This window comes from Leptodactylus fuscus, chromosome 11 (genome assembly GCF_031893055.1).
Source record: "Leptodactylus fuscus isolate aLepFus1 chromosome 11, aLepFus1.hap2, whole genome shotgun sequence".
Lineage (NCBI taxonomy): Eukaryota > Metazoa > Chordata > Amphibia > Anura > Leptodactylidae > Leptodactylus > Leptodactylus fuscus.
In genome coordinates, this window is record NC_134275.1 from 58240494 (window position 1) to 58257499 (window position 17006).

General features: G+C 46.8%; 1 protein-coding gene and 1 long non-coding RNA gene across 2 annotated transcripts in view; both read right to left on the reverse strand.

Annotated features, from left to right (window-relative positions):
• Positions 1-6398: 6398 nt before the first annotated feature.
• The window catches only part of LOC142184425 (connector enhancer of kinase suppressor of ras 2-like), a 193780-nt gene continuing 183172 nt past the window's right edge, over positions 6399-17006 (reverse strand). Inside the window, exons 19-24 of the mRNA XM_075259286.1 lie at positions 16920-16991; positions 14393-14463; positions 12052-12152; positions 11093-11600; positions 9661-9860; positions 6399-7780 (exon numbers count right to left, since the gene is read on the reverse strand). Coding sequence (XP_075115387.1) covers positions 7565-7780; positions 9661-9860; positions 11093-11600; positions 12052-12152; positions 14393-14463; positions 16920-16991 — 1168 coding nt within the window. The 3' untranslated portion in view covers positions 6399-7564. The remainder of the gene's footprint in view (positions 7781-9660; positions 9861-11092; positions 11601-12051; positions 12153-14392; positions 14464-16919; positions 16992-17006) is intronic.
• Positions 8185-9326, reverse strand: LOC142185418 (uncharacterized). Its single transcript, XR_012711869.1, has 3 exons — positions 9314-9326; positions 8381-8424; positions 8185-8228 (listed from the first exon to the last, which is right to left on the reverse strand). It is a non-coding gene; the product is annotated as an uncharacterized LOC142185418 (long non-coding RNA).

The following is a 17006-nucleotide window of genomic DNA, read 5'->3' on the forward strand; positions in this document are numbered from 1 at the left end:
TCGCTTCTATATGCGGATTAGGTTTCCATTCGGGGGGTCCCAAAGCAAACTCCTTGAACAGAAACCCATGCGCAGGTGTGAACCGGGCCTTAGATCTTCAGCTTCTTCCAGCCCCAAGAGTCATAAATCTGCACAAATGACCAAACTGGATATGTACAGAAACACAGCCCGATTCCATCATTCTAACCACTGAGGGTTTGTTACAATGTATCCAGTGTAGACAATCGTTGGTGTTCGGTATTCCATTCTATTTGGGGACTCCCGGATGGAATACTGAACACAGTGACAAGCAGTGAGCAATGAAAGCACACAGACCTCATAGACTAGAATGGGGTCCGTGTGTTTTCCGCATGAATCATGTGGAGAGAAAAGAACTTCATGAGCTACTTTCCTCTTCGCATGACTCGTGCGGAGATCGCGTGGAAAATACACGGACTCCATTATAGTCTATGAGGTCTGTGTGCTTTCATTGCTCACCGCTTGTCAATGCGTTCGGTATTCCACTCGGGGGTCCCCAAGTGGACTCCCCGAGCAGAATACCAAACGCAGATGTGAACCGGGCCTAAACATATCATAGCAAAAATGTATTTAGCAGTTTGTTACAATGTATCACTGCAGGTAAAACAGTAGTTAGGCTTGGTTCACATTTGTGTTCGGGGAGTCCAATTAGGGACCCCCCCCCCCCCCCCCCCCGAATGTAAACCTATATGCATTAAAAAGAAGTTACCTAAGGAAATCCGCTGACCCCATAGACTATAATGGGGTCTGTGCGGTTTCCGCGCAAACCATGCAGAGAGGACCACGCTACAGCATTAGCCTGTATACAATGGTAACAAACCCTCAGCTGTTACGAGTTGATTCCTGAACTGTTTTGTTATACAGTGATTTCCTCCATTTACACCGCCCCATGGCTGGGGACCCATTCTCACGCCATGTACAGTGGGCTCTCTGATAGGATGATGTGATGCATAACACACAGTGACAACATCTCAGCGGCGTGTATCCGCCTCGTACGTGTTTGTATATTTGGTGCGGTTCCATTGACAGGAGAATAAAGTCTCAGTGCAGCTCCGTCTCAATGTCTCAGTTTTGCAAAACCATTTTTATTATTGATTCAGTTAACAAAATGTTTCTGTTTTTTTGTTACTTTGTTTCTTCCTACATAGGACAATAAATAATCGCTCAAAGTCGTCGGATCCTGTACAGCAGAATTCACCCCTCGTGGCGTCACACTCCTCCCACGCTAAACACAGATTAAATCATTATAAAAAATATTCCATTATATATGTGCCTATATATAGATCTATGTATTTATATATATATATTTATAGGTTTATATAGGTAACAAATTGACAGGAGATATTTACAGTCCTCGCTGACCCCCGGGCGTCCAGCCTCCACCGCTCAGTTTGGGGTAACCTGTCCATTACTTTGAGGTGCAGGCGGGCCCTGGTCACTCTGTAGGTATTCGGCTACATATTCCCACACCCTTAAAGGGATATTCTCGTCATAGTTACATATGCATAGGATGTGCCATAGACAATATATACAGGTCCCACCTCTGGTGTCTCTGCCTGTTTGGGGCCCCCGACCCTCCTGGGTCTGGTGCTGCAGCTACACACATACAGCTCTACAGTCACTTCTATGGGATGTCTGAGCCCTGTGCACTTGCTCAGCTGTTTTTTAGGGCTCCCATAGAAGTGAATAGATGAGGCTGTACTTGCGTAACCACCACGCTACCCACTGCAACCATAGAGGGGATCGGGGACCTTGCTTTCTAAAGATTATGGCCGAGACGTGGGACCCGTATCTAATCCGCACATATACTATGATAATAATACACCCTTCAGCGTATCTAAATTTTGAAGCAACTTTTAATTTTTTTTTGCAGCGTTTGTGACTGTAATATAACTATTTGGCTTCTTTCTGTGAAATCCTGCACTGAAATTGACTTTCTGTCCCTTCCATATCCATTGCTGTTCCTGTATTGCGATCTTCAGTCTGTACACGGTTTCTCACTGGGGTACAGGCTCAAGTGTAATACAGGAAAGCTGAGACTGGGAGTCGTAAAATTGTGTGGTCTAGGGCAGGGGTCAGCACTCCAACTCCCAACATGCTCCATTCACTTCCATGTCAGTTCCAAGAACAGCAGAGTAAGCATGCATGCTGGGAGTTGTAGTTTTACAACAGCTGGAGTGCCGAAGGTTGCCTAGAAGACTGGTTTGGTCTGGTATTCAGTGGCGTAACTACCGCCATAGCAGCGGAGGCAGCTGCCACAGGGCCGGGGACATTAGGGGCCCGGTGACAGCCACTACCGCTGCTATCATTATACTCGGGGGTCTTTTTGGCCCCCCGAGTATAATGATTGGCGGATTGGGAGAGGTAAGAAATATAAAAAACATGTTACTTACCTCTCCACGGTACTGCCAGGCCTCCTTCCTGACGTCTCTGACGTCACATGAACCCGGCCTGCGTCCCGGGTCATGTGACGTCCGACGTCAAGGACGGCAGTGGAGAAGACAGCGTAGGAGCTGGGGGACAGGTAAGTAACAGTGGTTTTTTTATGTTTTTATTCCCCCGGGTCTCCTATTATTATACTCTGGGGTCTGAAAAGACCCCAGAGTATAATAATTGTTTATGGGTGTCCACAGTGGGACATAATACTGTGTGCAGGGGCCACTATGGGACATAATACTGTGTGCAGGGGCCACTATGGGGGATAATACTGCGTGCAGGGGCCACTATGGGGGATAATACTGTGTGCAGGGGCCACTATTGGGGATAATACTGTGTGCAGGGGCCACTATGGGGGATAATACTGTGTGCAGGGGCCACTATTGGGGATAATACTGTGTGCAGGGGCCACTATGGGGGATAATACTGTGTGCAGGGGCCACTATGGGGGATAATACTGTGTGCAGGGGCCACTATTGGGGATAATACTGTGTGCAGGGGCCACTATTGGGGATAATACTGTGTGAAGGAGCCACTATTGGGGATAATACTGTGTACAGGGACCACTATGGGGGATAATACTGTGTGCAGGGGCCACTATGGGGGATAATAGAACGCGCAGAAATGCGTAGGAGGGGGTCGGTCGAGGTCTTCGGGGGGGGGCCTGTCAAAAGTTCGCCACGGGGCCCCGCCATTCCTAGTTACGCCACTGCTGGTATTATTGCATTATATAGGGTTTTATTCAAAAATTCAGCTTTTTTTTCTGCAGCCTTCACTTGCTCTCATATAGTACAAGCTGATCTTTCCCCCTCTCGTACTGAGTGACGCTTCATTCTGTGACTGTCATCTCTGTTGTTCTAATCACTACAGTTTGATACGATTTTGGCTTAAAGGAAAGGTCATCAGGAAATGCCGTATTGTTTAAATCCTGTTTTAAGAATTTTTAGTGATGTTGTTTTTAATTTTCCAATTTAAGGCTAAGGCCCCATGGGCCGTAAACACAGCATTAAAGTGCTGCGGTAAGAACCGCAGCGTGAACGCATTGCGGTTCTTCCCGCAGCGCTTTGAACAGAAAGTTCACAGATTTTTGCTCCGCGGACTTTCTGTTACAATTATATCTATAGGAAAGCCGCTGGCATTTCCGTAGATATAATTGACATGCTGTGATTTCCAAAACCGCAATGGTTTTGGAAATCGCAGCGTGTCCGCGCTGCGATATCTTTCGCAAAGTGGGGATGGGATTGACATGAATCCCATCCACTTTGCAAGTACTGTATAACGTCGCAATTTTTCCTGCAGCGTTTCCGGCCCGTGGGGACCCAGCCTTAAAGTTATATTTAAAAAAAATAAATCCTAGAAATCTCACAATTCCAACTCTTGCCACCAAGCCTAAAACACTCTTTGGGGGCATTCACACGATGTAGTGCAGTGTTGATTCTGACACGTAAACTAGTGTCAGAATCAGCGCTGCAAAACAGAATCCCATTGACTTCAATCGTGTGAATGCCCCCTTTGACTTCCTGATTTCGGTAGAAGGACCAGGGCCATGGACACAATGGTCTGTAGCAGATCTTATTGACTTCTAGGGGAAAGTTTTGTAGACATGCTCTATGACCCAGCACAGTCCATTGTGCAAAGATAAGATTTGATATCACCCACCTATTGTGACTGGTGGATTCTATGTCTTATATACATGTACATGATCATCAGTGTGCTGTAAATGAAGTGGCTGCTGCAAAGAAATCTACAAAATAGTGGACAAAGTAAGAACTGCAGGATTTTTATGATTTTTTTTTAAATATCGATAATATAAAAAGATTAAAAACCTCCCTTTAAATGAGTGTTTATGAGTATTTAGGACAACAGAGATAACACTCACAGGAGGAATAACTAGATCTGTGCGAGAAGGGGGAAGATCAGCTTGCATTATATATGGAAACCGCAGAACTGCGATCCTGGTGTCACATAAGAGCAGAGAATCTTATCTTTCATATGACACCAGAAGCATTGTTCTAAGTTTCTTAATTCCCGGCCTCAACTCTGTAATATAAAGGAGCCCGTTCACCCATATTGCAGTATACAGGATTCAGCTATCAATACAGAAACAGGGGAAGGAATATATAGGGGACTGGAAGAGGATTTCAGTATAAGATTTCAGACAGGAGATTAAATCCTATAAAATTCACAAATGCTGCAAGAAAATCAAGTTGTTAGAAAGTTTCTTGACACTTTAAGGTAGCGCGTGCCATAGTAATGAGCAGTCAGCGGATGGGGATCGATAGGACATGGCGTCCAGCACCACAGACCATTACTGGTGCTGCATCCTGCGTCACATTATAGAGGATTTCCTGCTAAAATGTTAAAATATCCACATTAAGGAATCGGTGGAGACTGGGATTTCTCTGTACTGCTGCGGGGCAAAAGTGACAACCCAAACGGAATAGGGGTGTGTGGCTTGTATGTGGCAGCTGGATCCCGCTGTCTCATATGCAGTACAGAGAGATCCCTGGATCACTGCAGGTCGGCCACTGCGCCGAAGTCTGAGTCACTTTATACATTTTTAGGTGGAAATTCTCTTAAAGTGACCCCATTGTCAGCACCATCTGATATAAGTGCAATGTATTGCTGTGACCAGAGATCACCTGCAAGGATGAGACCTCAGAATCGGCAGATATAAGATCTGCACCCCTCACCCAGGATGACGGTGATGCCGGCTGTACACCCAGGGCTCAGCAAGTGGGAGGTTTATGTATTTTGGGGGTCAGTTCCTTTAAGGACAAACATGCAATAATATCAGTGACAACTTCCCCATAGGAGCAAAGTTCAATCACAGTGACTCATAGGATCGCAGCGAAACGGATGGGTCAGTAAAGGTTGTGGTGGAGGGGTCAGTCCCCTGAGAACAGCGGGGTAATCACAGTGACCTGTTCAAGGGGGGGCTCCATATTCACAGTGACATGGACTTCAGGGCGCGGCTCAGTGGCGGGGGGAAAGGGGCGGAGGATGCTACTTATGTTAGCTGCTACTGGATACTTTACATTGTCATTCTGGTTTAAAGGGACACTCCGCCTTTATTTTTGACAAGAGGTTGTACAGTGAATTTCAATAGTCCAGCGGCTGATATATTGGAATTCTTGCGTTCCATTCTAGATTCCTAAATTACCTAATAAGAGTGTGGTCAGGTCATAGGGGAAGGGGATCATCTCTTGGTACCTCTGATAACATCAGCCCCAGCGCACTGGACTCTAGAGATGAAGACCTTGCGGACCTGCCACCATAATACAGAGTTTCGGACTATTTGGCACCTCATTGGATTATTGGTTTTTTACTGCACAAGGTTCTAAATGACTCTTAAAGCCAACAAGGAGGTCTGAATACGGAGCAACCCTTTAATCGCCATGGTGGTGGTGGATGTGTTTTCCTCACGTGGCTCCCACACGTTTCACCTGTCACACTGTAACAAATCTAAGAAACTAAAACCGATCCGTGTAACCTGAGATTCTCGCTTTGGATGAGTAGTGCTGCACCTGGAGATCAATCATTGATTTTTTTTTTCTCGCGTGCAATACCGCCATTATGCGATCACCTGACCTGGCGCTGCCCGCGAGCCTCTGGCACAGTCCTGGATGTAATACGAGTGGAGCAGAAAATATTTGATTCAACTACATGACTAGAGATTTCTTCTAGAAAGATGGGTCTGGAATGGAAGATATGGAGCAAAGAAACTAGCAGTAACTTCCAGATTCTCAACCATCACATGTCTACTGGCGCCCTGCGCTCAAATTTGGGACAGGATTAGTGGTGATCATAGCGTCCATGAAGGTGTTTGTGACCCATAATGTGCGTTGTAATGGATACATTGTATTTGGTAGAGGAAACAATGTAACAAATGTGGGATGAATCTGTTATATCCTGCCCCATCAATGCAGTCCCATGCAAAAACACGTCTAATGTCTGCATGCGCCTCCCACCGGATAGCGACAAAGTAACAAGAGGCTTCCCTGATAGTAACATCTGCGACAAAGAGCAGTGACCATAAACAAGAGACGGACTTCGAGCACAAGAGACAGACCTCGAGCACAAGAGACGGACCTCGAGCACAAGAGTCAGAGATTACAGAAGCTGGAAGAACCTGGCACTCACTGTCCTTGTATTGGATTTTCCATCTCATCACTTTCGCCGCCTGTTGGTTCCGACTTTCTCGCTTTTAGTCTTTTGCTTTGTACCCATTGGACTGACATGAATAGGACTGATCTGTCGCGTTTCGCTTTTAGTCCATTGACAGGTGTGGTAAATATAGTCACAGGCTAGTGGCACAATAATCACAGTGGAGAGAGCGATCATCCTGCAAAGACAAGTCCACCTTATACTGAAGCTTCCCGGAAGATCGTCACCAGGTTCCTAAGATCCCGTTGCTCGGCGGTTTCGCATCTTTAGCTCTCATGCAAGAAAACCACTGTCCGCAGGATGCACAATGTACATCTTAAGGCACTAAGAGGCTGAGCCGTATACTCATGTGCAGCCTGGAACCTCTTCCTCTACTCCCAGGAGAATTAGAAAATAACATGGATAGCAATGGAGATCGGCGACCAGGATGCAAAACCCGCTCGCTGCTTATGTATGAAAGACGGGAAAATCGAATCTAATACTGAGATGGGATCATTTGTATATATAGATATGGAGTCCACGGTGGACAGCGTATCTATATATAAAATAGCTCGGAGGCTGTCACCTTAGATGTACATAGAGGAGGCTCCCTGGATGCCGCCATTTTGTGCACTGAACACCATTGATGTAGGGTAGTCAGTGGTCACATGACTGGCACAGTTCACACAATGGCTGCTCGCTGGCGATCCGGGGAGCTCCTGACAATTCAGTGTGGATGCCGACCCTGATACATACAGCAAAGCAAAGAGAATCCACAAAAGAAGAAGAAGTATTCTGCTCGGTCATGCAATGTCGTAGGCATCTGGTGGCGCTATTCTCGTATCCAATCTATTTACAATCAATTGATTACATTATGTACAAATATTACAGTGCTTCTCTCAGGTCACAAGTCATGGCGGCAGCTGAGGGAGGGGACGTTCGTGGACAATGCTGCTCCTGCCGGTCAGACGTGCGTCTCGATGAAGGAATGGGTGTGCGAGATCTGAGCTGTCGGTGCAGGGAGGTCAGAGGCACCGTTCTGAGGTTTCAGGGTTCCGCTATACTCACAAATATCCATAAAAAACTCAAAGTTTTTCTGCTTCCAGTCTTTGAACTTCTTGGCCGTCATGGCAGGGTCATCGAGGAGCGTATTAATGACGGAGAGGTCGCCTTCCTTAGCCTGAAATGGGAAGACAAACTTCAGAAACCAAAATCCTTATGAAATGAAATAATCCAATCTCCAAGTAGCCTCAGTCCCCTTCCCTCCATTGCTCCTCCTTCTGAAGTCTCCCAGTCCCTTTTGTCTTCTCGCCAAGTGACCCCATCCCGTCACTCCTCCATCATAATCCCACTACTGAAAAGACCTCCCAACCCATCTTGTGTTGCTAACTATAGACCCTTCTCTAACCTCCCCTCACCTCTAACCTCCTGGTCTATTGCTGCCCAATCTGCTATCTTTCTTCTGGACCCTTTCCAATCGGGTTTTCGTGAACTTACAAGAGTCTCCACCGATCTCCTCACGGCTAAATCTAGTGGGAACTATTCACTACTTCTTCTGGGTCAGACACCATAGACCACCAACTCCTCCTCACTATGCTCCACCTTATTGTCCTCAGGGACATTGCGCTCTCTTGGTTTTCTTCCTATTAGGGTTGAGACGACCTTGAGATTTCAGGATCGATTTTAAAATCCGATTTCCGATCATTTTCCAGCCGATCGTGATTGTTAAATTTGCTCGATCAGGATTCGATCTTTCCCGATCCCGATCGCTGAACCCTACTTCCTATCTCTCTGACCGCACATTTAGTGTATCATTCGCTGGTGCTATTTCCTCTCTTCCCCTTGCTTTTGGGGTTCCTCAGGGCTCGGTCCTAGGCCCCTTCCTCTTCTCTCTCTACACATCTCCTATTGGACAAACCATCAGCAGATTTGGCTTCCCGTATATGTCATACTGTGACATCACCGCTGCACTAATACAGAACACCTGCTGCCTCTAACACCAGGTCTTCTCTTCCACTGAAACTAAATCTTTAAAAAACTTCTGGTGTTCCCTCCAACCCTGATATCTCCATCTCTGTCTGTGGTCTTATTGGGGGTTGTTTATCACTCAGATCTCGCCTTCACTCCACATATTCAGGCACTTGCACATTCTTGTCACCTGCACCTAAAAACTTCTCTAGAATCTAGAATTGTTGCTATGATTATTTCCCATCTTGACTATTACAATTCTCTTCTAATTGTTCTTCTTAATAAACTCTCCCTCTACAATCTGCCCTGTATGCGGCCACCAGGATCTTTCTGTCACTCTGGTACACAGATGCACCTACCTTGCGTCAGTCGCTGCACTGGTTGCCCATCCCCCACAGTATACAATATTACATTATCACACTCCCCCATAAATCCCTCCATAGCACTGCGCCCACTACATCTCCTCCTTTACCCCAGACTTTCAGATTAAACCCAAATACAGGAGCTTCAGACATTCCCCAAAATCTGTTTAGGCGGCTTATCACGTGACCTGATCACAATGTCCTTCATCCTCCACACACTAACTAACATTTCTTATCATATCTATCTTTCCTCCTCTGATCCTCAGATCCTGACCCCTCTATCTAGAAGTTACCCTGCACTTAGTATCTGTATATTCACACGTACCGGTGGGTGACGGCTCAGACAGCTTCAGTTATATAACCTTATTAATAGATGGCTGGACCATTGTACCAAACAAACCCTCTGACCACTTGTGGCTTCCTAAACTGACACATGGTAACAAAGGATGGTCCAGACTGATACATTGTAACAGAGGATGGTCCAGACTGATACATTGTAACAGAGGATGGTCCAGACTGATACATTGTAACAGAGGATGGTCCAGACTGATACATTGTAACAGAGGATGGTCCAGACTGATACATTGTAACAGAGGATGGTCCAGACTGATACATTGTAAAAGAGGATGTTCTAAAGTGATACATTGTAACAGAGGATTTTCCAGACTGATACATTGTAACATTCCTATATCCTCAGGTAATTGTGGATTCATTGGGGAGGGGTTCCTACTTTTAAAGTGCTCTTCAGGACTCGGATGCGGTGCAGTTTCTCGTTGAGGATGGGGTCATTGCTCCTCTTTATGAAGGATCTTCTGAACTCCTGCTTGGTGGACGGCCGCTGCTCCCCGAATGCTGACAGACTTGCTTGTTCCAGCGTCTTGTAAAGCTCCTGTAGTCCGTCTGTGCTGCACCGAGTCTCCTTCTTGTTTTCTAGAATACAGATTGGGGAATGTGAGACTGAGGTAACACAGCGAGGGTCGGCGTGCAAAGGAAGTCACATGACATCAGAGGGAGTTGGGGTATGACAGAGATCACATGCAGTGGCATAACTAGGAATGGTGGGGCCCCATGCCAAACTTTTGACATGCCCCACCCCTGACCACCACCCCCCGAAAGAACCCGACATCCCCCCTTTATATCTGCATGCACTATTATGCCCCATAGTGGCCCCTGCACACAGTATTATGCCCCAATGTGGAGAATCCATGAACAATTATTAAACTCCAGGGTCTTTTCAGACCCCAGAGTATAATAATCGAAGACCCATGGGAGTAAACAAACATAAACAAAACTGTTACTTACCTCTCCTGGGCTCTGGCGCACTCCCCGTTGATGTCAGCCATCTTCAATGATTGAAGAGATGTCACTTGAGGGGGGCCTTGTGTCGCGAGGCATAAGCACGCAAACCCTGGTCTGTGACATCACCAAGTAGGCCTGAAGCCTTCCAGAGCCAGGAGAGGTAAGTAACAGTGGTTTTTATGTTCCCTCACCTCCCCTGGGCCTTGTATCATTATACTCGAAGGTCTGAAAAGACTGCCCCCCCCCCGAGTATAATGATAGTGTTTGTGGGGTTCGCGGGCCCGCTGCCTTACTTACTGATTCTGACTCCAGATCACGGCCGCCTCCGCAGAAGGGGAAGCACCGGCAGCAATAGCACCGGCAGTAGGTACCGGCCTATTAAAAAAAAAACAATGCAGCGGTAGCAGCTGTCGCCGGGCTCTAGTGTCCCGAACCTTGTGGCAGACGCTACTGCTGCTACCCCAGTAGTTATGGCCCTGGTCACATGAGATAAGAGCGCTGCAGAAAGGTGTTGCTTATACACCTGCCCTGGGTCCTGACACTACACATCAGGATGTAGCAGCAGAACTGGGATCGAGGAAGGTAAGTACATAGTGTGATACTAAGAGAGGGGTCTGATAATATTGTATCTGGGAAATTTGGTTGTCACCCTTCAGATCTGATTGTCAGGAATATGGGAAAGCTGGGTGTCATCCTTCAGATCTGATTGTCAGCGGTATGGGAAAGCTGGGTGTCATCCTTCAGATCTGATTGTCAGCGGTATGGGAAAGCTGGGTGACATCCTCCAGATCTGATTGTCAAGGGTTTGGGAAAGTTGGTTGTGGGACTGGTGAGAGGTAATGGCTGTCACTACTGCTCCTCACCTTCTTTGCTGGAGCTGCTGTGCTTCCTCTTCAGTGGCTCCTCCTCAGACTTTTCCTCTAACAGACTGGCGTTCTTATTGCGGTTTTTCCCTCTGGCGTCCCGGTTCCTGGGCAAGCTTTGGCTGCGCTGTTTTTGTGTCCTGGTGTGTGCCGTGTGACTCCTGGGACATTCTGCCAGAGGAAAGGGCCCGTCCCGCTCCTGGTTATGGCGCCGCTGGACCGGCAGTGTAGCTTGTCTTCTCCTTTCCGGGGACATTCCTGTCCGCCCTGCTACATATTCAGCATCAGGAGGGACAGTCTGGAGGAAGTGAAGACCCGAACTAGTCAGAGGGGTCTCTATGAGATCCTGCCAGGACCGTCGCTCCCGGAAAGTGGGCCGACAACCGGAGGAGTGAGTGCTGCCCAAAGCGTCCGGCCTGGAGTCTTCAGCGGAGGAATGCGAATAGGTGGATTCACTGGAGAAGTGGCGCCCATGCTTCTGCTCTGGAAATGGACTCGAGGAGTTCACCTGAAAAGATAAAAAGATCAGAAATCATCCTGGAAGAACTAGCCTAAAGGGGAACTCTGCCCAAAATACCCCCATACAGCCAATATACATTGGGATCTGCTGAAAACCAGCCTGTATATATCATGTCTGAGAGGTTGTCACAGCCCCGCCCCCTGTAACTGACATCAGTGATATAATTTAATAACATGTGATCAGACATGAGATCCGCACACCTTATACTACAGTACAGCTATCCATCTATTACTACTGACAACCACCTGTATATATCATGTCTGAGAGGTTGTCACAGCCCCGCCCCCTGTTACTGACATCAGTGTATGTGATTATTTCTATTATTCTGAGATTACATAATGTATAAGATCCTGTGCAGGTTTTTGGGGTGTCTGAGGATGAATGACCACATGGTTACTGATCTGCAGCCATGATCACCCCCATAGTCTGGGGCACTCACTGAGGCGGTGCGGTGGTAGGTGTCGCTCGCTGTTGTTTGCGGTTCTTGCTTTAATGTCATGGAGCCATCGACATCGTCCTGGTCACTCTCACTCCAGTAATCTGCTAATGACAGAGAGTGTTACATTGTGTCCAGTTATCTCTGTGTATAGATGATACAGCAGCGGCCGGGACCACCCCCCATAATACAAGCCCTGTAGGTGCACACAGTCAGTAATGTATCAGGGGCACAACCTTCTCTGCTCAAGGGCCACACTGGCAGATCCACTCCATAATCAAGGGCCACAGAGAGCTGAAGGATGTGACGCATTGCTCTCCAGGTCTGCACAGCATTTAACATGGGATCCATCATTTGTGTTTTTTAAAAATCATATTGGCACACAGTACCCCATGAATAGATAAGTTACCCAAGACCCCCATAGAAGTGCCAGCCACAAAGTGTCCCCTATAACAGTGCTTGCCATACAATGCCACAATAATACCAGCCACAGTATCCCCATAACAGTGAGATACAGTGTCCTCCATAACAGTGTCCCCCATAATACTGCCAGCCATACAGTCCCCCATAATACTGCCAGCCATACAGTCCCCCATAATACTGCCAGCCATACTGTCCCCCATAATACTGCCAGCCATACAGTCCCCCATAATACTGCCAGCCATACTGTCCCCCATAATACTGCCAGCCATACAGTTCCACATAATACTGCCAGCCATACAGTCCCCCATAATACTGCCAGCTACACAGTCCTTCATAATACTGCCAGCCATACAGTCCCCCATAATACTGCCAGCTACACAGTCCTCCATAATACTGCCAGCCATACAGTTCCACATAACACTGCCAGCCATACTGTCCCCCATAATACTGCCAGACATACAGTCCTCCATAATACTGCCAGCCATACTGTCCCCCATAATACTGCCAGCCATACAGTCCCACATAATACTGCCAGCCATACTGTCCCCCATAATACTGCCAGCCATACAGTCCCCCATAATACTGCCAGCCATACAGTCCCCCATAATACTGCCAGCCATACAGTTCCACATAATACTGCCAGCCATACTGTCCCCCATAATACTGCCAGCCATACAGTCCCCCATAATACTGCCAGCCATACAGTCCCCCATAATACTGCCAGCTATACTGTCCCCCATAATACTGCCAGCCATACAGTCCCCCATAATACTGCCAGCCATACAGTCCCCCATAATACTGCCAGCCATACTGTCCCCCATAATACTGCCAGCCATACAGTCCCCCATAATACTGCCAGCCATACAGTCCCCCATAATACTGCCAGCCATACAGTCCCCCATAATACTGCCAGCCATACAGTTCCACATAATACTGCCAGCCATACTGTCCCCCATAATACTGCCAGCCATACTGTCCCCCATAATACTGCCAGCCATACTGTCCCCCATAATACTGCCAGCCATACAGTTCCACATAATACTGCCAGCCATACAGTCCCCCATAATACTGCCAGCTACACAGTCCTTCATAATACTGCCAGCCATACAGTCCCCCATAATACTGCCAGCTACACAGTCCTCCATAATACTGCCAGCCATACAGTTCCACATAACACTGCCAGCCATACTGTCCCCCATAATACTGCCAGCCATACAGTCCCCCATAATACTGCCAGACATACAGTCCCCCATAATACTGCCAGACATACAGTCCTCCATAATACTGCCAGCCATACTGTCCCCCATAATACTGCCAGCCATACTGTCCCCCATAATACTGCCAGCCATACAGTTCCACATAATACTGCCAGCCATACAGTCCCCCATAATACTGCCAGCCATACAGTCCCCCATAATACTGCCAGCCATACAGTCCCCCATAATACTGCCAGCCATACAGTTCCACATAACACTGCCAGCCATACTGTCTCCCATAATACTGCCAGACATACAGTCCTCCATAATACTGCCAGCCATACAGTCCCCCATAATACTGCCAGCCATACTGTCCCCCATAATACTGCCAGCCATACTGTCCCCCATAATACTGCCAGCCATACTGTCCCCCATAATACTGCCAGCCATACTGTCCCCCATAATACTGCCAGCCATACTGTCCCCCATAATACTGCCAGCCATACTGTCCCCCATAATACTGCCAGCCATACAGTTCCACATAATACTGCCAGCCATACTGTCCCCCATAATACTGCCAGCCATACAGTTCCACATAATACTGCCAGCCATACTGTCCCCCATAAAAATACAGAGTCCCCCAGAAATACAAAGTGTCACAAAATTCTTATAACAAAAATAAATAACAAAAATTGGCGCAGGGGTGATGAATTCCCTGATTTTACCTTCATTTGGTCTGATGTCCTTTTCGTCTGGCGTATACCCGATAGCGGCGAGGCCCAGGCGGTTCATCCATCTGCAGGGCGACAATAACAAAGCAATTACATGGTAAGTCACAGATATCTTATAATTTGACGCCAGTTCACACCTGACCAAGTGTCATCTCAGGTCTCATCATCGCGCATCATACTAGAAAGTAAAACATAAAAAAAAAAAAAAAAACAGAGAAGATTCGTCGCCCTCTGTCTATAGAGTAATAATATATGTATAGAATGTGTATAATATATTATCTATACAGGACACTATGGAGAAAGCAGACATGAAGCAAGGAGAATGGGACAGAATGAGAAGAGCGCCACCTGTCGTGTGCTAAAGCCAAAGGCACATCATGCCCATGTCTGTATTGGGTGGCACAAGGGGTGCAGCTACAGAAAGCAGAGAGGTTACGGACAAACATTATAGATGTGACAGAATTATGGGACAGAATGAGAAGAGCGCCACCTGCCGTGTGCTAGAGCCAAAGGCACATCATGCCCATGTCTGTATTGGGTGGCACAAGGGGTGCAGCTACGTTCTTGCTTTGCAGAGTTTTTAGGATTGTATTCTGATACTTGTCCAGCAGGTGGCAGCAGATCACCATGCGCTGTCTCCAATAGGTTTTTACTCATCTCTTATACAGTATGACTGATAATATGGTTGCAATAAATTGTTTATGGTGTAACAATATTCCAATACATGTATCAATTACAAGAAAAGGGGTGTGTGATGAAGCTTGTACTACTGTGCAATAAACATTTAGGCATTTTTTTTTGTTGGACACTGGTTTAGTCTAAGGTTTCACTGTCTGCAGTTTACACAGTATTAGTAAATCTGTCCCAAAAATCATGCACCAACAGTAGGGGGAGATTATTGAAAGTAGATTATATAATCACCACTAGGAGGATCTCACTATATACAGATTATAAATCACCACTAGAGGGAGCTCACTACATACAGATTATACAGTCACCACTAGAGGGAGCTCACTACATACACATTATACAATCACCACTAGAGTGAGCTCACTACATAACAGATTATACAGTCACCACTAGGAGGCACTCACTATATACAGATTATACAGTCACCAATACAGGGAACTCACTACATACAGATTATACAGTCACCACTAGAGGGAGCTCACTACATATAGATATATACAACACTTTGAAGGTTATAGGTGTAGTGTAAGTACAGCTGCCATAAGTGCCCCCTAGTGTTACCTACCAGTAGGCTTTGTGGGAGTCCAAGCAGTCCAGTATTATCATTCCACAAGCATGTATAGTTTTTTATATCTATATGAATGTGCATCTTTTGTCCATGTACTTCTTGCGTGTCTGTCTTTTACATACATGTCTTTCCTCTTTTGCACTTTTTTTTTCCTATCAGTATGTCAGTAGAATGGGAGGAAATCCAAGCAAACACAGAGAGAACATACAAACTCCTTGCAGATGTTGTTCCTGGCAGGATTCAAACTCAGGACCCCAGCGCTGCAAGGCACCAGTGCTAACCACTGAGCCACCGTTTTGCCCTGCACTTTATTAATTTACAGTGGTGTTTGTTGTTTTGGTTTTTTAGCCTATTTGGGGCTTTGTCCATTCAATATATATTAACTCCTCCCCTTTAGGTGTGAGACTCCTCCTACTCAGTGGGCACTTGTTGGGCCATCAGTAATGTCCGCTGCTTGGTTCAGGTTCTTCTGGATCAGACATTAATGTGTCACGTATTTATAGGAAGCTCCATGTGATCTGATAATAATGTGCCACGTATAAGAAGCTCCGTGTATAAGAGAGGCTGCGGCTTCAGCTGTGGCCCCCTCCCCCGCAGTACACAATGCTATAGACGCAGCCGTATACACAGCGCCAGCCGCACTGTACTCCACACAAGAGCAAATGATTAAAATCACAGAACACAAAAGCGGCATTGTCTCCAGAGGAACCACCACAATGGCGACAACTCCCCAGCCCATCTGCCCCATTCTTTATATTCATCTGCTGCGCCAATCATCAGAGACTTCATATTCCGCTCACATCCCAGTGCTGCGCTGAACCCTTTACATCAGTCCCAGGAATGGCCCCCATAATGTCGGGTCCAGGGTGCAGTGCATAACCAGACTGGTGAGGCCAAGGATCACCCAAATGTCAGCCCTAAGAAGATTAGGCTCAAGGACATGCCTTAGTGCCCTGTAATAAGTGGCAGTATAATCCTGGTATTATAATACTGTGTTGGGTCATGTAGACTTGCTGCCTAGGTCCCATTTTCTATATAGCTGGTCACTATCGGGACCCCTCCTGCTTTCTGCTCAGTTCTTGGGACTCCTGGGGTCCTCTCTTTGCAGAGTACAGGCAGCACTCCAGTAGTAGGGAGCAGTGGGATGTGAGGTCCTGCAGGCTGCAGCTTTGGAGGTGCATGGAGTATGACATGTATAATGTATAGACCCTGCATTCTTACATTCTCACTGATATAAGGGGCGGGGGCTGATCCACAACTCACCTGTTCATCTCCTCCAGACAGTCTGTGGCGAAGAAGAAACTCTTGATTTTGGGATGACAAGCCTTAAAGGCGCTGGAAGAAGCAACA